General features: G+C 39.3%; 1 protein-coding gene across 1 annotated transcript; it reads left to right on the forward strand.

Moving 5' to 3' along the window:
• The first annotated feature begins 3,264 nt into the window (after positions 1–3,264).
• On the forward strand, positions 3,265–3,900 carry LOC138907343 (uncharacterized). The gene is made up of 2 exons (XM_070197942.1): positions 3,265–3,360; positions 3,538–3,900. The coding sequence occupies exons 1-2, from the start codon at positions 3,265–3,267 to the stop codon at positions 3,898–3,900; spliced, it is 459 nt and encodes a 152-aa protein (XP_070054043.1).
• The last annotated feature ends 16,910 nt before the right edge of the window (positions 3,901–20,810 follow it).

Here is a 20,810-nt window from a genome sequence, read left to right on the forward strand (position 1 = left end):
TTCAATTCATTTGAGTTAATAAAATATTTTAGCCCAGGCTACTTGATAAAGTTGTTTCGTAGTATGTATTATGTCTCTATGAAATAAATATATAACTTGGTTCCTCTACTACATCTTCAGCCTGGGATAGAGTTAGACAAAGAAAAGACTCTTGTATCTTTTTGAAGAAAATTTGGCATAAGCAATTAACTTTTTAAATGTCTTTTCTGCTATGGAGAATATTGAAAAGAAAATTACCTTTTGATGACATAATTAAGTTCGGATTGAGTATGGTATCCAAATGTTGTCACTACCCAATTTCATATATAAGCTGTGATGACGCCCAACACTACAGCTAGGCAAGCCAACTAGTAATTTAAATCCATATTGAATTCTTTTAAAATTAACAGATTAATTAAACTCTTCTTACTTGCAAGAATTAAAATAATATGAAAAAATCCGATAAATTAAAATAACCAAAAATAATAATTAAATCAAAATATTCTACTAGTGTGTGTGCCAAGACCTGATGTCACAAGTGTATGAATATCTAGTAGATTATACAAAAATTATAAATACTGTCTGGAATGAAATAGACAGAATAAAATTTCAAGAAGAGGCACTAGTTGCTGCAGAACGGCTCAGAAAGTAGCTCACTACTAAGCCTCTGGATAACGCGGGTGCGCGCCGATAGGTCCAACGATAGCACCTGTCTCAGGTCCTGCACAAAAAGTGCAGCAAGTGTAGCATGAGTACGTAAACAATATGTACCTAGTAAGTATCGAGCCTAATCTCGAAGAGGAAGAGACGAGATGACCGACTTTGACACTCACTATGGGTCAATAATAATAATTGAAATAAAACTAGAATATCTAAATCAACATGATTCACAAAGTTAACAATAATTTTATTTAACCAGCAGAAATAATTAAATTCCTTCAAATGCAACAATTTTTAAACTATTAATTAAATTCACAAGCTGCAACTGAAATGCCAAGGTATCGTATTATTATTATTATTATTATTATTAGGCACGATTTCTGCCGAAGTCGTACGACCCGATCTAGAGTGTCGTGTATACTATCGAGGGACGTGCATCGCGATCCATAGATGCATCTATACTGCCGAGGTGTTCGGCTCGCTCCACAAGAAAGGAGGACATTTTCTCATGTACCTCCGGAAAGAGAGTATATTTATTATAAGTAAATTCGGGAGGATGAATAATTCTTTTAACAATTAATTAATTTAAGCAGAAAAATTTAGTATATTAGATTTCCATCTAACTATATTTCTCTAACAATTCACAATATATTTTAAATAAATTAATTAAATAAGAATACAATTTACACACGTAATTCATGATTTGAGTCCTAAACTACCCGGATTTTAGTATAAATAGTAGCTACGTACGGACTCTCATCACCTCGTATGTATGTAGCCCCCACAATTAGCAACAATTATTAATTTAAACCACCTATACGGTAGTTTCCCCCTCACAAGATAAGACAAGAGACTTACCTCAACTTGCTCCGATTTAATCCAATAGTAGGCCTTTTTCTCGATTATCCAACTCTGAATGGCTCGAATCTAGCCAAAATAATTCGATACAATCACTAAAAATTATAGGAATCAATTTCATAAGAAAATACTACTTTTTTCAATAAAAATCCGAAATTAACTCAAAAATAGCCTGTGGGGACCACGTCTCGGAATCCGGCGAAAGTTACGAAATATGAACGCCCACTCAACCACAAGTCTACCCATACCAAAGTTACTAAATTTCGATAAAAATTCGGCCCTCAAATCCTCAAATTTATCCAAGAGGGTTTTCAAACTTTTCCAACTTAATTCACCAATTAAATGATAAAAACAGTGATGGATTTGGGTAATTTAACCAATATTGAGTTGAGAATACTTACCCCGTTATTTTCTCTGAAAATCTCCCAAAACTCGGCTCAATCCGAGCTCCAAATCGATAAAAATGGATTCCTATTTTCAGAACTTAAACTCTCTGCCCAGTGATTCTTCAACACGATCGCGAACTTCCTCACGCGATCGCGTAACACAAATTTTTACTGCCCAGAAAATAACCCTACGCAATCGCGGAAAGTCCCACGCAATCGTGAAGCACTGATTCCGCAAACCTACATGATCGCGAACCTTCTCACGCGATCGCGAAGCATAAAGCGCGTGGTCCAGCTCCTCCCTCTGTTCCTCTTCGCGAACGTGGCCTTAGCCACGTGTTCGCATAGCACAGCTCTCCCCAACCTACGCGATCACAGACTTGCCCACGCGATCACATAGAACAAATTTTCAGCTGCCCAATTAAGCCAACGCGATCGCAACCCAATTCACATGATTGCGTAGAACAAAGTCATCTCTGCCCAAATTACCCTACGCGAGCGCAGATGAACTTACGCGATCGCGTATAAGGAAATCGGAAGAAAAATACTAGCAACTATCAGAAATCTTCCAAAGGCCAAAAATGATCCGTTAGCCGTCCGAAACTCACCCGAGCCCCTCGAGACCTCAACCAAATATACCAACAAGTCCTAAAACATTATACGAACTTAGTCAAAATCTCAAATCATATCAAACAATGCTAAAACCACGAATCATACTCCAATTCAAGTTTAATGAAACTTAAAATTTCCAACTTCTACATTCGGTGTCGAAACCTATCAAATCAAGTCCGATTGACCTCAAATTTTGCACAAAAGTTATAAATGACATAACAGAGTTATGAAAACTTTTGGAATTGGATTTCTACCCCAATATCAAAAAGTCAGCTCCCTAGTCAAACTTCCAAACTTAAATTCTTATTTTAGCCATTTCAAGGCTAATTTAACTACGGACTTCCAAATAAAATTTCGAACACGCTCCTAAGTCCAAAATCACCATACAGAGCTATTGGAACTGTCAAATCCCGATTCCGAAGTTGTTTTCTCAAAATATTGACCGAAGTCAAACTTAGCATTTTAAGGCCAACTTATGGAACCAAGCGTTCCGATTTCAACCCGAACACTTCCAAATCCCGAACTAACCATCCCCGCAAGTCATAAATTAATAAAACACATACGATGAGTTTTTTAGGGGAACATGGTTCTAAAGGTCAAAAAAGATTGGTTGGATCATTACAAAATATTTCTGTTGTGTTAACCCATAAAGAGAAACTCTTCATCATACTTTTATTAGTGGTACGGTAGCTAAACAGACTTGGAAGTTCTTTGGGAGACCGCTGGGTATTACATGGGATGATATACCTATCAGAGCTATGATACAAAGATGGTGGGACATCAAACTAAAGAACTCTATTCATCAAAGTATTCTTCAGATAACACATGTGGTAATCTTTTGGGAGATATGGAAAGCAGATGCTTAGTAAGATATGGCGATGCTAGAGTTTACTTGAAGAGAATACATTACTAGATTTTATCCCACTTGAAATGGGTGATATCAAAGGCTAAGTGTAATAGGCAATGGGCAGGGAGTTGGGTAGATATCTGTCAACTGGTGTTATTACTCATTCCTAAAATTGATTACGTAGTTGTTAAATAGCATAAACCTCCTGAATATTGGCTTAAGATTAATATTGATGGAAGCAAAGACGCGGAAGGAAATTCGGGTATTGGTGGCATTTGTAGAGATCACAGGGGTAAGGTAACTATGGTATTTGCTTCTTCAATTGGCAGAACAAGTAGCAACATGGCTGGAGCTAGTGTAGCCTTAGCGGGGGTGGAATGGTGTAGTCGCAATGGTTGTAACAACATTATACTGGAGTGCGATTCCCATCTTAAGGTTGATTTGATCAATGGTAAATCAAAACCTCCTTGGCAAATGCAAGGCATTATCAGACAGATTCAAGACATTGCCGGTCAACTCAATTATGTTATTCGCCATTGTTATAGAGAAGCTAATTAAGTTGCGGATGCATTAGCAAAATAGAGCATTGACAATGAAGAACTTCTTATTTTATCCCATCATGATTTTCCTTCTTCTGCAGTTGGACCTTACAGATTGGATTACATCCAGATGGTGTCACTAAGGCATAAACATAGGAAGAATACATTTTTGTGAAGAGTTTTTGTTGATTGGTAGTATGCCAAACTGCACAGAGCACTTTTGTTTATGTATGTAATGTATAAGGGTAGTAAATAGTTAGTAAATAGGGGTAGTCGTTGCCTCCTTTGTGCTCGGTAACAACATAGCCCCTTCATATTTTTGTACTCTTTGTTGGTTGAATGATAGGGCTATGCCACCATACGAAGTAATTGTTATTTTTTTTTAAATTAAAATCATGAAGACCCTATCAGAATGTCGTTCGCCTTTTTTACCCCTCATAAGTGCATTCTGTATTGGATAAAATTGTAATTGTAATCACTAATTATTTTTTTGTAGGGATAAAATCCAAATTATTTATTCTCTTCATTTATTTTGGTTTACTGTGCTTTAGGGTTTTCATTGTTTAGAATTAGGATTCTTTAGTGCTGTATGACTTTTACTTAGATTTAGGATTCTTTAGGTTTTGTTTAGGATTCTTTACTCCTTTAGGTGTCACGACCCAAAATCTCACCTGTCGTGATGACGCATATCTCAATACTTGGCAAGCCAACAATCTAAATAAACCACCATATCTTTTAAGTTTGAGAATAAAATAATTAAATTCAGCGGAAGAAACTTACAATTTTAAATATAACACTCCCAAAATCCGGTGTCACTGAGTACATGGGCATCTAATATGAATATAAAGTCTGACGGATAAAAATCACTGTCTAAAAATATAGAACGGTACAATAATTAAATAGGAAAGGAATCGAGTCTTCGGACGTCAAGCAGCTACCTTGATAGTTCCCAATAGAATTAACTTCGAAATCTAGCAGCCGCCGTATTCGGGAGCACATGGATCTGCACACGAGGTGCAGAGTGTAGTATGAGTACAACTAACTCAATAAGTAACAAGACTAACCTCTGGGCTGAAAGTAGTGACGAGCTCCGCAGGTACAGTCCAATATAAATAATGGTACAACAATGTAGGCATGCTTTCAAGTTCAACAGTTAAACTCAATACAAGTGAAATAGATCAATACTGTATGATATGAGGAATACGACATCTCAGTAGAAAGACCTCAAGTAAATACTGGTCACTAATTATTCGGTCACTCGGTACTGGTTATGGCCAATCCAGCCCAGGGGTGTTCCAACCCGTACATTTTATACACATCGACTGAGAGTCAGTCACTTAGTACCGTATAAGGCCATTCCAGCCCTGGGGTAATTTATCCCCAAATGTAAATGATACAGACAAGATCCATGTCCAAGTAAATTCATTACAATATAAATAAGTAAGGCAAGTCCATGCCCTAGGAAATCCATCCTGAATATATATAATCATCTACGCTCACTAGGGGTGTGTACAGACTCCGGAGGGGCTCTTTCAGCCCAAGCGTGGTATAAAGCCTATATAGCCTACTGCAGGTGGGCAGTCCCGATCCATATAATAAAAAAGCCTATAAGGCCTGCTCTAGGCGGGCAGCCCCGATCCATAAAATAGTAAAGCCTATAAGGCCTGCTGCAGGCGGACAATCCCGATCCATATAATAATAATGTATAAAGCCATTCTGGCCTGCTGCAGGCGGGCAACCCCGATTCATTTGTTGATAACATATAATAAGCCAATATGGCCTGCTGCGGCGCGCAGCGCGATCCCATAAATATCCTCACAATGGACGAATATGACTGAGTGTGAAATGTATATTTTTGAAACAATTAATTCAATAGCAACACGACCCCATGGGTCCCAAAATATTGGCACATAGCCTAAACACGATATTTAATAAGAGCCTAGACTCAATTTCTCTAACACGTGGAACATGTTCAGATAATAATATGATTCATAAATTTTACAACTGCACAAGATTTATTCAAGACACAATTTCTATGGTGCACGTCTACATGCTCGTCACCTATCGTGTGTGTCAGCTCCAAATAATTTATATCATATCAAATTTCGAGAATTCATACCCTCAGAACCAAGTTTAGAAGTGTTACTTACCCCAAACCGTGTAATTCTTTACTCCGCTACGCCTTTGCCTTGTGAATTGTCCTCTAAACGCCTCGAATCTAGCCACAATTAATTCGATTCAGTCAATAAAATTTATTGAAATTAATTCCATAAGAAAATACTAATTTTCCAACAAAATCCGAAATTTAGCTCAAAAATCGCCCGTTGGGCCCACATCCTGAAATCCGACGAAACTCACAAAATCCGACAACCCATCCAATTACAAGTTCAACCATACTAATTTCACTCAAATCCGACTCCGAATCGGAGTTCAAATCTCGAAAAATTATTTTATGAAATTGTAAAAATTCCTCCGATTTCTCTTGAAAAATCAATAATCTAACGCCGAAAATGAAGATTAATTCATGGAATGTAATCACAAGGGAACCAAGAACACTTACCCCAAGTTGTGTGGAAAATTTCCTCTCCAAAGTCGCCCAATCCGAGCTCCAAAATCCAAAAATGAAGAAAGAAACCAAAACCGACGATTTTATCTTCTGTCCAGTCATTTATTCTTCGCGGTCGCGGAAAATGCTTCGCGATCGCGAAGCACAAAAATTTCCAGCCCAAAATTTGCCTTTCGCGATTGCAGAAAATGCTTCGCGCTCGCGAAGAACAAGTGCCCAGCTCTTCCAGACAGCCTCTAGTATAATAGTCATAACGTTTTGTACAAAACTCCAAATTAGAAATGGTTTAACTTTCTGAAAACTATACACCAAAGACTATAACTTTCATATGTTTCTTACCTCCCAATTCCTTAGATTGCGAGATATAAGCTCCCAAAGTCAGCCCTGTGCAACAGAGATTTCCAAACTCTTCTCAGATAACCTATAGTATATCCACTATAACTTTTTGTACACAACTCCAAATGACAAATAGTATACTTTTCGGAAAACTAGACACAAAGGGCTACAAGTTTTATTTTTAGATCATCTCCAAATTTCCTATAGATTGCAAGATATAAGCTTTCAAAGTCGGGTCAGTGTAGTAGGGTTTTTCTCTACGCGATCGCGAAAAGGCTTCCGCGATTCACAGTGCCCAAACAGCAAAATTGTTCTTCGCGATCAGGACCATTTGTCCGCGATCGTGATACATACCTCTGTGGCCAAAAATCAACAACTAAGAATGGCCTAAAAATTGTCCGAAACCACCCCGAAACTCACCCGAGCCCCTCGGAACCTCAACCAAATATGCCAACAAGTCCTAAAACATCATACAAACTTAGTCGAAGCCTCAAATCATATCAAACAATGCTAAAACCATGAATCATGCCCCAATTCGAGCTTAATGAACTTTGAAATTTCAAGTTTTCACAAATGACGTCGGAACCTATCAAATCAAGTTCGATTGACCTCAAATTTTGCACACAAGTCATAAATAACATAACATACCTATTAAAATTTTCAAAATCGGATTTTGACCCCGATATCAAAAAGTCACCCCCGGTCAAACTTTCTAAAAATTCAACTTTCGACATTTCAAGCCTAATTTCTTTACCGACCTCCAAATAATTTTTTAGACACGCTCCTAAGTCCAAAATCACCATACGGAGCTATTGGAATCATCAAAATTCAAATCCGAGGTCATTTACACATAAGTCCACATCCGGTCAACTTTTCTAACTTAAATTTTTTAATTATGAGACTAAGTGTCTCATTTCACTCCGAATTCCTTCTGGACTCGAACCAACTAACCCGGTAAGTCTTAAAACGACTGTAAAGTATAAATGAACAGTAAATGGAGGAACGGGGCTGTAATACTTAAAATGATCGTGCGGATCGTTACATTAGGTTTAAGATTATTTTATTACCAATTTTATTTTCTTAAAGATTCTTTAGGTTGGAGGTTTTTGTATTTTCTTTTTATTTAGGATTCACTTTAGGGTTTTTTAGAATATGTAAACGGTGGTTTAATTTGGTGCATCTAATCATAGTAATGTTATCAACCATTCCAATTTATTCTACAATTTTTAATTTGGTGTAGTATGTTTACACATCGGTACAATAAGTATTCTTCTATTAATTCTTTGATTGTGTTCCCTTGTTTCAGGATTAAACAACCATTGATGCTTACCTATTTCTTGAGGTAATTTACTTTTCTCAATATATGAATTCTTTCTCAAAGATTAATTTCATGTGTCAATCTCAATGAAGGTTAGAGTTCAACATATTGTAAAGTTTTGTACGTGAAAGGTATTACAACAATGGTACTTGACTACTCGTAGTCAAATTTTGTTTTAAAAAACATTTTTGGCCTGACAAAAGTTTGAATCAACTTCTGGAGACATTGATCATCACATGTTGAACTTACAGTGACTTTACACTAATTGAATGCCTTACCTTCAAATTGGAGGGCTCTTATATATATTTTTTGATTTAGCATATATATTAGTCTGAATTGTTTTTTTTATGTCTTGCATATGAATGACCACATGATTACGTAACTTGCATGTGTGCTTGAGTGTAGTTGTTATTCAATTCATTTGAGTTAATAAAATATTTTAGCCCAGGCTACTTGATAAATTTGTTTCGTAGTATGTATTATGTCTCTGTGAAATAAATATATAACTTGGTTCCTCTACAAGAGTGTCAACTTCATATAGTTCCATGTTTGAAACAAATTGCAACCGTCATCTTTGTTCTTCACAGTCACGTTCAGCTCCACAATAATTAGACACTTGGTGCTAATAAGAAAATATAGGCTCTTACCAGCACTGTCGTATGGTTAAGGTGGTCCTCTCTGTCACGCCCCGACCTCGGGAGTGTGACCGGCGCTCAACCGAGATAACCCGGCCAGGCAAGTCTGCCAAATTTCCTTCTACCCAACTCACCCATAAGTAACGAGAATATAAACTTCATTTGTAAAGTCTCAAAATAGACACACTTTCATAGTTTGAATTGGAAGATGTAACACACATACAACATTACTATCTTGACTTTTCCAATACCAATACATAACTCACACCATGTCTACGGAACCTCTAATAGATATAAAAGAGTACAATGATAGTGCCGACAACAAGGCTCCGACTATACCTCAAAAACTAATACACACGGAGCAAAAGATGCACAATCCCGGAATGAAGTAGGGCTCACCAAGCAAGGGCGGCTCTAACAGTATGGTGAGTAAGGCATGTGCCTTAGGCCCCCAATTTTGAGGGCCCCCATTTTTTTAGAAATAGTATATATTTTATAGGTATTTAAAAACAAATGTAATAGTACTTTTGTGTTTTTCATATAAATGGAAAGAAAACCTTTTAGAGTAAATAAAGTAAACATTCAACTTACTTAGAAATGATAGATGAATAATTTTCAATTTGAGTTGATTTAACATTTTTATTTTTTACTCCTTCTTTTTCAATGTTTCAATCTTACTCTTCATATTCAAGAACCTACATATCTTCTTCCTTTCTCTTTATTCTTGCTCACATTCTTGAATTCTTTCTCCAATTTTTTTTTTCTTTCTCCAAAATTTTATTTTTCACCTTCTTTCTCCAAAAATTTATTAGTTCAAGTGTTCAATAATAATTTTAAGATTCCAATAGTTCTATACTTTTATTACTTTATAAAAAATATAGTACAATTTTCAAGATTTACAGCAAGAATTTTGAAGTAGACAAGCAACAACTAAATATTTTGGACTCAAAGTCTTCATTCTTCAAATTTCCTGAATCAGTAAACGAGTAATATCTTTCTAGTATTGTTTTTATTTGGTATTCAGTATTTGATATTTTATTAATTTTACTCCATACATATCATTTAAGTTTTTTTTTTAAAATTTAAATACTTAGGCCTCACATTTGACTTTTGGCCTTAGGCCTCAAATGCCCTTGAGCCGCCCCTGTCACCAAGTCAGTTGGGAAATAGTATACCGCTATCACTGGTCAATGCCTCCTACTGTGGAACCACCTGCATCCATTAAATATGCAACACCCCCGGCAAAAAAGGACGTTAGTGCATGTCAAATAGTATTAGTATGAAAACCAAAACATCTATTCAAGGACTTGGAAATACAATATGAATATGATGAATCGTGGTAACAATCATAGGGCTTAGTTAGCTATAAAAGTCAAACAGATTTGTTATGAACTTCCAATAATATTTATAAATTTCAAGTCGGGGAGCCTCTACAACTACCTTTACACAGAGCGGCTTTGCCGCCTCTTCCCAATATATGCGGGTGGAGGTGCAATCACAATACCAGAAACTCTACACAGAGCGGCTTTGCCGCCTTTTCCCAATATATGCGGGTGGAGGTGCAATCACAATACCAGAAACTCTACACAAAGTGGCCCCGTCGCCTCACCCCAATGTATGCAGGTGGAGGTGCAATAACAATACCACAAATTCTACACAAAGCGGCCCCGCCGCCTCACCCTAATGTATACGAGTGAAGGTGTATTCCACAATACCAAAACTTTACACAAAGTGGCCCTGCCTCCTCACCCCAATGTATGTAGGTGGAGGTGTAATACAATCACAATCTCTACACAATTTGGCATCATAACTTTTATTTGAAACACCACTTGAAGTTATAACATTTAGATATGCAATCCATACTTTGAACACATTCTCAAAATAGTAACACAACATAACAATAACATTTGGAGCACGTACTGGACATATATCTTTTGTCACAAAACTTATTCGGAATAGTCGATTTGTGATGAACAACTTGGAACTTACAAGGGTAATATGGGGTTCAATTCTAAGAGAAGAGTTTAGCCAATATACTTCGATTTGAGCTTTTCTTAAATTACTACAACGTTCAGAAAATCATAGCAATCCCAATGTCACGACCGAAAAATCTCACCTGTCGTGATGACGCCTATCCCGATACTAGGCAAGCCGACAACATCAAAAACTCACAATTTTTTTTAAGTTTGAAAATATAATATTTAAACACAATCCACAAGTCTCGCAAATACCGATACAAACACTCCCAAAACCTAGTGTCACTGAGTACATGAGCATCTATACATTACAAGTCTGGAAAAAATCTGGTCTATAATAATAATCTGAGACCAAATACAATAACAAAGGATAGGGAAGGAGAGACAAGGTCTGCGAAATATGGCAGCTACCTCTGAATCTCCGAAAAATCAATTGTGCGAAAGAATCAACACCCACTGTATCCGGGATCACCTGGATCTGCACACGAAGTGCAGGATGTAGTATGAGTACAACCAACTTAGTAAGTAACAATAATAAATAAAGAACTGAAATTAGTGACGAGCTTCTCAGCTAAGTCCAAATACAATACTTTCCAATATAAAAGAGTACGCATGCTCTCAATTTCAACATTTAAGATTTCACTAAGATTTCCTATCAAGTTTGACCGAAACAGAAAATAATATTTTTCCGAAATTCCCAAAATAGTGATATATGACAGCTGACATGCAGCAAATAATGAAATCAATGCATCCTCTCAGAGTAACAGTCACTCAGTCCTCCCATTCACTCCAACCTCACAGTCACTCATTCCTCACAGTCACTCAGCACTCGACACTCGCACTCAGTAGGTACCTGCGCTCACCGCGGGTGTGTACAGACTCAGTAGGTACCTGTGATAGGTACCTGTGATCACTCAGTAGGTACCTTCCCAAGCGCTATATCAAGCCAATCATGGCATAAATCAATAAACATGCTGCGGCGTGCAGCCCGATCCATAAATATCCTCATAATTAGGTCCTCGGCCTCACTCAGTCATCAACCTCTCTAGTCTCTCGGTCTCTCAGAAATTATGATAAGCAGCCCAAAAATAGTGATATGATGCATCAATAATAATAAGAGAGACTGAGGTATGATATAAAATGAATAAACATGACTGAGTGAAAAATTACAATTTGAACATATTATTCGACCACAGAAATGACCCCAGTGGGTAACAATAATAACAACATATGTCTAAACATGATTTTTGATACGAGTCTCAGCTCAATTTCTTTCCCTATCACGTAAAGAATGTACGGATATCAACAGATAACTCAATTACACAGTTCCAAGGAATTTCACCAAGTTACAATTCCTACAGCGCACGCTCACACGCCCGTCACCTAGCATGTGTGTCACCTCAAAATCACTCACATAACACATAATCAGGGGTTTCATACCCTCAGAACCAAATTTAAAACTGCTACTTACCTCAAACTGGTGTTTACACATAAGTCCCCATCCGGTCGACTTTTCTAACTTAAATTTTCAATTATGAGACTAAGTGTCTCATTTCACTCCGAATTCCTTCCGGACCCAAACCAACTAACCCGATAAGTCATAAATCAACTGTAAAGAATAGATTAAGCAGAAAATGGGGGAACGGGGTTATAATACTCAAAATGACCGACCGGGTCATTACATTCTCCCCATCTTAAACAAACGTTCGTCCTTGAACGGGTTTAGGATCATACATGGAGTCTCAAATAGATGTGGATATTTGCTCCGCATCTCCTGCTCAATCTCCCAAGTAGCTTCTCCGACTGGCTGGCCCTTCCACTTTACCTTCACTGATGCTATGTTCTTTGACCTCAGCTTTCGAACCTGCCAGTCTAAAATAGCCACCAGCTCCACATCATAAGTTAAATTACCGTCCAACTGCACTGTACTAAAATCAAGAATATGAGACGGATCCCCGACATACTTTCGGAGCATGGATACATGGAACACTGGGTGAACACTGATAGACTAGGTGGCAAAGCAAGCTCATAAGCCACCTCTCCAATTTTCTTACGTATCTCAAAAGGCCCAATATACCGAGGGCTCAACTTGCCCTTTCTCCCGAACCTCAACACACCCTTCATGGGTGAAATGTTGAGCAGAAACTTCTCCCCAACCATGTAAACAACATCACGAACCTTCCTGTCGGCATAACTCTTCTGTCTAGACTGTGTTGTGCGAAGCCGTTCCTGAATCACTTTGACCTTCTCTAGAGCATCCTGAACCAAGTCAGTACCCAATAGCCTAGCCTCATCCGGTTCAAACTAATCCACCGAAGACCGGCACCGTCTCTCATACAAAGCCTCATACGGAGCCATCTGAATACTCGACTGGTAGCTGTTATTGTAAGCGAACTCAGCGAGTGGCAGAAATTGATCCCAGGAACCCCCAAAATCAATGACACAAGCATAACATATCATCTAATATCTAAATAGTGCTCTCGGATTGTCCATCCGTCTGAGGGTGAAATGCTGTACTCAACTGAAACTGTATGCCTAATTCTCGCCGCACTGCTTTCAAAAATGTGATGTAAACTGCTTGCCCTGATCTGATATGATGGACACTGGCACACCGTGTAGGCGAAAAATCTCGCAAATATAAATCCCAGCCAACCGCTCTGAAGAATAATTTGTACTAGCTGGAATAAAATGCGCAGATTTGGTCAACCGATCTACTATCACCCAAACAACATCAAACTTTCTCAAAGTCCGTGGGAGCCCAACTACGAAGTCCATGGTAATACGCTCCCACTTCCACTCTGGAATTTCAAGTCTTTAAAGTAATCCTCCCTATCTCTTATGCTCGTACTTTACTCGTTGACAATTTAAACACCGAGCTACAAACCCAAATATATCTTTCTTCATTTGCCTCCACCAATAGTGCTGCCTCAAATCCTGATACATCTTTGCGGCACCTGGATGAATGGAGTACCGCGAACTGTGAGCTTCCTGGAGAATCAACTCACGTAAACCATCTACATTAGGAACACATAGTCTGCCCTGCACTCGTAATACACCGTCATCCCCGATAGTGACCTCCTTGGCATCACCGTGCTGAATCGTGTCCTTAAGGACAAGCAGATGGGGATCATCATACTGGCGCTCTCTAATGCGATCATATAAAGAAGACCGAGAAACCACACAAGCCAAAACTCGACTCGGCTTCGAAACATCCAATCTAACAAACTGGTTAGCCAAGGCCTGAACATCCAAGGCTTAAGGTCTCTCTGCTACCGGTAACTATGCTAAGCTTCCCAAACTCTCTGCCTTATGACTCAAGGCATCGGCCACAACATTGGCCTTTTCGGGATGATAGAGAATTGTGATATCATAATCCTTAATCAACTCCAACCACCTTCGTTGCCACAAATTAAGATACTTCTATTTAAACAAATGTTGTAGACTCCGATGATCAGTGTAAATCTCATAATGGACCCCGTACAAATAATGCCGCCAAATTTTGAAGGCATGAACAATAGCTACTAACTCAAGATCGTGGACTAGATAATTCTTCTCACGTACCTTTAACTGTCTGGACGCATAGGCAATCACCTTACTGTCTTGCATCAGCACTGCGCCGAGACCAATACGCGACGCGTCACAATACACAATATAAGACTTTGAACCTGTAGGCAACATCAATACTGGAGCTGTAGTCAAAACTGTCTTGAGCTTCTGAAAGCTCTCTTCACATTCATCCGACCACCTAAACGGAGTGTCTTTCTAGGTTAATTTAGTCATCGGTGATGCAATAGACGAGAAACCCTCCACGAAGCGACGATAATAACCGGCCAAGCCGAGAAAACTCTGAATATCAGTAACTGAAGATGGTCTGGGCCACTTATGAACTGCCTCTATTTTCTTTGGATCAATCTTAATTCCTTCACTGGACACTATATGTCCCAAGAATGCCACCGAACTAAGCCAGAACTCACACTTAGAAAATTTGGCATAAAGTCTCTCCTCTCTCAGCCTCTGTAATACAATACCCAAGTGTTGTGCATGCTCCTCCTGGCTACGTGAGTATACCAGAATATCATCAATAAATACCCCGACAAATAAATCAAGATATGGCTAGAATACACTATTCATCAAATGCATAAACACTGATGGGGTATTGGTTAGCCCAAAATACATCACAAGAAATACATAGTGGCCATAACGAGTTCTGAATACTGTCTTTAGAATATCCGAATCACAAATTTTCAACTGGTGATACCTAGATCTCAAATCAATTTTGGAGAACACCCTCAGTCCCTGATGCTGGGCAAATAAGTCATCATTACGCGGTAAAGGATATTTATTCTTGATTGTAACTTTGTTCAACTGCCTATAATCAATGCACATCTGTATAGTACTATCTTTCTTTTTCACAAACAGAACCGGTGCACCCCAATGTGACACACTAGGCCTAATAAACCCCTTTTCAAGGAGTTCCTGTAGTTGCTCTTTCAATTCTTTTAACTCAGCTGGTGCCATACGATACAGAGAAATAGAAATGGACTCCAAGTCAATACCGAAATCAATATCCCTGTCGGGTGGCATACCCAGCAGGTCTGCAGGAAATATATCTAGAAAGTCTCGCACGATCGGTACTGAATCAATAATAGGAGTATCTAGATCAACATCTCTCACAAAGGACAAATATGATAAACATCCCTTTCCAACCATACATTGGGCCTTCAAAAAAGAAATTACCCTATTAGGAACAAAATCTAGAGAACCTCTCCATTCAACCTTTGGCAACCCCGGCATCGTCAACGTCATGATTTTGTGTAACTTCTCCAAAAAGAGAAGTTTGAAAATCTCATATCGTACGAACTACATGCCAGATTGCAGCACGAACTTCTCCAAAAAGAGAACGGAGAATTCCTGCAATGTAAGTGGTACTGCACCAACTGGCCTGCGGCTCTCATAAGCCTCCCACCATATGAAGGCAACCCCAAAAAACTGAAAAATAGTGAACGAGACCGCGCTGGTCTCCAGAATACCCGCTATCCGCAGCATCCGCTGGCACTTATCCATAAATACCTGAGCATCCTCTGGCTCAGCACCACTAAATGATGGAGGTCGAAGCCTTCCAAACCTCTCAAGTCTCCTCTGCTCATCTTCTGCCATAACAGGAAATACCTGGGCTTGAACAGTTGCAGTGGCAGGGCTGGTAGTGTCCCCGGTATCTAAAGTCCCTGTACTACCTGGTCTGGAGTACGGGCAACAGGGGTATGAGTACCTCCCCCGGCGTGAGAAGTGGAAGGTGCGGCCTGAGCTGAAACCACCTGAGCAAGACAAATGCAAGCTGTCAACATCTGGGCCAAAGTTTCCTGAAGGTTTGGAATCATAATGGGCACAGCTGGTGCCTAAGCTGGAGCAACTGGCGGTACTACAAGTGCTGCTCCAACCGCTGCATTAGCCATCCCCCGACCTCTACCTCGGCCCCGGCCTTTACTATGGCCCCAGCATCTCGCGGCCCTAACTAGTGGCACTGGTGGATGACCGTCCGATCCGGTAGTACGTGTCCTCACCATCTGTGAGAGAATAGAATAACAACAATTTAGTTTCCGAAATCAACAAATTCGCACGACAGAATACAAGAAAGTGAAATTTTCCTAAGGGTTAGGCCGCCTCTCGAAGATAAGTACAGACATCTCCGTACCGATCTGCAAGACTCTACTAAACTTATTCATGACTCGTGAGACCTATGTAACCTAGGCTCTGATACCAAATTGTCACAACCCAAAAATCACACCTGTCGTGATGGCGCCTATCCCGATACTAGGCAAGCCAACAACATCAAAAACCCACAATTTCTTTCAAGTTTGAAAATAAAACATTTAAACACAATCCACAAGTCTCGCAAATACCGATACAAACACTGCCAAAACCTAGTGTCACTAAGTACATGAGCATCTATAAATTACAAGTTTGTGAAAAATCTGGTCTATAATAATAATCTGAGACCAAATACAATAACAAAGGATAAGGAAGGAGAGACAAGGTCTGCGAAACATGGCAGCTATCTCTGAATCTCCGAAAAATCGACTGTGCGAAAGAATCAACACCCACTGTATCCGGGATCACCTGGATCTGCACACGAAGTGCAGGGTGTAGTATGAGTACAACCAACTTAGTAAGTAATAATAATAAATAAAGAACTGAAAGTAGTGACGAGCTTCTCAGCTAAGTCCAAATACAATACTTTCCAGTTTCCAATATAAAAGAGTAGGCATGCTCTCAATTTCAACATTTAAGATTTCACTGAGATTTCATATCAAGTTTGACCGAAACAGAAAATAATGTTTTTCCGAAATTCCCAGAATAGTGATATATGACAGCTGACATGCAGCAAATAATGAAATCAATGCATCCTCTCAGAGTAACAGTCACTCGGTCCTCCCATTCACTCCAACCTCATTGTCACTCTTTCCTTACAGTCACTCTTTCCTCACAGTCACTTAGCACTTGGCACTCGCACTCAGTAGGTACCTACACTCACTAGGGAGTGTACAGACTCCGGAGGGGCTCCTTCAGCCCAAGCGCTATATCATGCCAATCATGGCATAAATCAATAAACATGCTGCGACGTGCAGCCCGGTCCATAAATATCCTCACAATTAGGCCATCGGCCTCACTCAGTCATCAACCTCTCCAGTCTCTTGGGCTATCAGAAATCATGATTAGCAGCCCAAAAATAGTGATATGATGCATCAATAATGATAAGAGAGACTGAGGTATGATATAAAATGAATAAACATGACTGAGTGAAAAATTACAATTTGAACATATTATTCGACCACAGAAATGACCCCAGTGGGTACCAATAATAACAACATATGTCTAAACATGATTTTTAATACGAGTCTCAGCTCAATTTGTTTCCCTATCACATAGAGAATGTACGGATATCAACAGATAACTCAACAACACAGTTCCAAAGAATTTCACCAAGTCACAATTCCTACGGCGTACGCTCACATGCCCGTCACCTAGCATGTGCGTCACCTCAAAACCACTCACATAACACATAATTCGGGGTTTCATACCCTCAGGACCAAATTTAAAACTGTTACTTACCTCAAACCGTGAAATTCTTATCCCGCTAAGCCTTTGCCTCGTGAATTGGCCTCCAAACGCCTCGAATCTAGCCACAAATAATTCGTTTCAGCAAATAAAATTTATTGGAATTAATTCCGTGAGAAAATACTAATTTTCCATAAAAACCCGAAATTTAGCTCAAAAATCGCTCGTAGGGCCTACGTTTCGGAACCCGACAAAAGTTACAAAATCCGAAAGCCCATTCAACCACGAGTCTAACCATACTAATTTTACCAAAATCTGACCTCAACTCGACTCTCAAATCTTCAATTTAAACCAAGAGGGTTTCTAAATTTTTCCAACTTAATTCACCCATTAAATGATAAAAACAACCATAGATTCGGGTGATTTAACCAATATTGAGTTAAGAACACTTACCCCATTGTTTTCTCTTAAAATTTCCCAAACATCGCCTCTTCCCGAGCTCCAATCCGTCAAAAATGGAAAATGGGACGAAGTCCCATTTTCAGAACTTAAACTCTATGCCCAGATGTTTGCTCTACGCGATCACGAACATTCCAACGCGATCACGAAGAACAGTTTTCCACAGCCCAGGTTTAACCTTACGCGATCGCGATGCACAACATCACACACCTACGCGATCGTGGACTCGTCCATGCGATCGTGAAGCACACACGCGTGACTTCTATTTTCGCTCAACTTACTCTACGCGAACACAACCCTCATCACGCGTTCGCGAGTCAAAAACTCCCAGAGCTACGTGATCGCATCCCCCTTCACGCGATCGCGTATAACAAAATCAGCAGCCCTCAATTAACCTTACGCGATCGCGGATATCCCCACGCAATCGCGAAGCACAAAACCTCTACTGACCAACTAAGCCTACGCCATCGCAGACGTATTCAGGCGATCGTGTATAAGGAAATCAGATACAGATATCAGAAAATTCCAGCAGTTGTTTAAGTCCAAATTTTGATCCGTTAACCATCTAAAACTCACCCGAGGCCCTCGGGACCTTAACCAAATATACCAACAAGTCCTAAAATATCATGCGAACTTAGTCAAACCCTCAATTCACCTCAAACAACGCTAAAACCATGAATTACACCCCAAAATTCAAGCCTAATGAACTTTCAAATTTCCAATTTCTACAAACGACTCCGAAACTTATCAAATCACGTCCGATTGACCTCTAATTTTGCATGAAAGTCATAAATGACATAACAGACCTATTCAAAATTTTCAGAATCGGATTTCGAGCCCGATATCAAAAAGTCAACCCAAAAATTATAGTTTCGCCATTTCAAGCTTAATTACACTACGGACCTCCAAATAATTTTTCGGACACGCTCCTAAGTCCCAAATCACCAGACTGAGCTACTGGAATTATCAGAATTCGAATCCGAGGTCGTTTACACATAAGTCCCCATCCGGTCGACGTTTCTAACTTAAATTTTCAATTATGAGACTAAGTGTCTCATTTCACTCCTAATTCCTTCCGGACCCGAACCAACTTACCCGATAAGTCATAAATCAACTACAAAGCATAAATTGAGTAGAAAATGGGAGAACGAGGTTATAATACTCAAACGGCCGACCGGGCCGTTACACCCAATCTATTTTGAGACATAACAAAATAGAACACAATTTAGGAAGATATTCATGGTTTCAGCTCATTTGAGCATTTTATCAAACACTGGGTGTGCATCATGATTTCAAGGTTCTCCTATGGCGGATTTCTTCATCCCACAACCCAATATTTACCCATCTGAGCTCAACAACCTTCCCATAAACCTTATTGGTGCATGCATGTATACATAAGACTCTCACACCCAAGAATCATACTCCCAATCTCCCATCTTTTACCCCAAACTCTAAATTGAAGAATTTGGATAAGAAATTCTTTCCTCTTTGAAGCCCTAGCAAGAACCTTATGAAATCTTCAAGCCTTGAGCAAGAATTGATGAACAAAATGGCTAGGAATTCTCTTTCTCTCTCTAAGATACTCTCACCTCTATCTAAAAATATCAGATAATCCTTCAAAAATTAAAACAAAATGGAGTCGGGTTGTAAAGTTAGAAAAATGAAGCCCCGACGCAGATCTGCGGTCTGCAAAATGGGCTGCATATTGGCCCTTCGGAACTGGGCAATACTGCCCCACTCTGCGACCGGTCTGTGGTCCGCAGACATATTCTACGGTCGCATAATGCACCGCAGAACTTCCCTCCTGAAATTTTCATGCTAAGTCTGTGATGGGTTATGCGGACCGCAAAAATGATTATGCGACCGCATAATGGTCCGAATATTGCCCAGTATACTGCTTCAGTCTGCGGCTGACATGCGGTCCGCAGACCAGTTCTGTAAACGCATAAATGCTCTATACTTCTACAATCTTTAACGCATAAGTCTACCTCGGCACCACGAAACCTACAATTCTTTCGCAAAATTTTACGGGGCCTTTGTCACGACCCAAATAACTAACTAGTCGTGATGGCGCCTATCGTGGAACTAGGCAAGGCGACATTCTCAATATGCTTTCAATATATAACAGAAGTGAGCTAAAGCAATTAAACTAACTGAAGGTTTACATAATAACGGGGTAAAGACCCAAAATACAAGTGCGTAATGATAGCCCGACATCGGGGCGTCACTAAGTCATGAGCATCTAACAAACAATCTAGAAACAGACTCTATTACAGTCTATGCCAAATGCCAATACAAGATAGAAAAGATAATAAGAAAGGAGAAACAAGGACTGCGGATGACGGCAGCTACCTCGTAAGTCTCCGATAATCAGCTCTTGCACTAACTCAACGACCGTTAGAACCGTACATACCTAGATTTGCACATGAAGTGCAGGGTGTAGCATGAGTACAACCAACTCAGCAAGTAACAAAATTAAATAAGGAACTGAGAAGCTGTGACGAGCTATAAAAATACAGTTCATTTCAAAAGTTTTCAATAAAGAGTGAACATGCTTTCAAATCTGGCAGTATAAGTCAAATC

The sequence above is a fragment of the Nicotiana tomentosiformis genome, chromosome 3 (genome assembly GCF_000390325.3).
Source record: "Nicotiana tomentosiformis chromosome 3, ASM39032v3, whole genome shotgun sequence".
In the NCBI taxonomy this organism is placed as follows: Eukaryota; Viridiplantae; Streptophyta; class Magnoliopsida; order Solanales; family Solanaceae; genus Nicotiana; species Nicotiana tomentosiformis.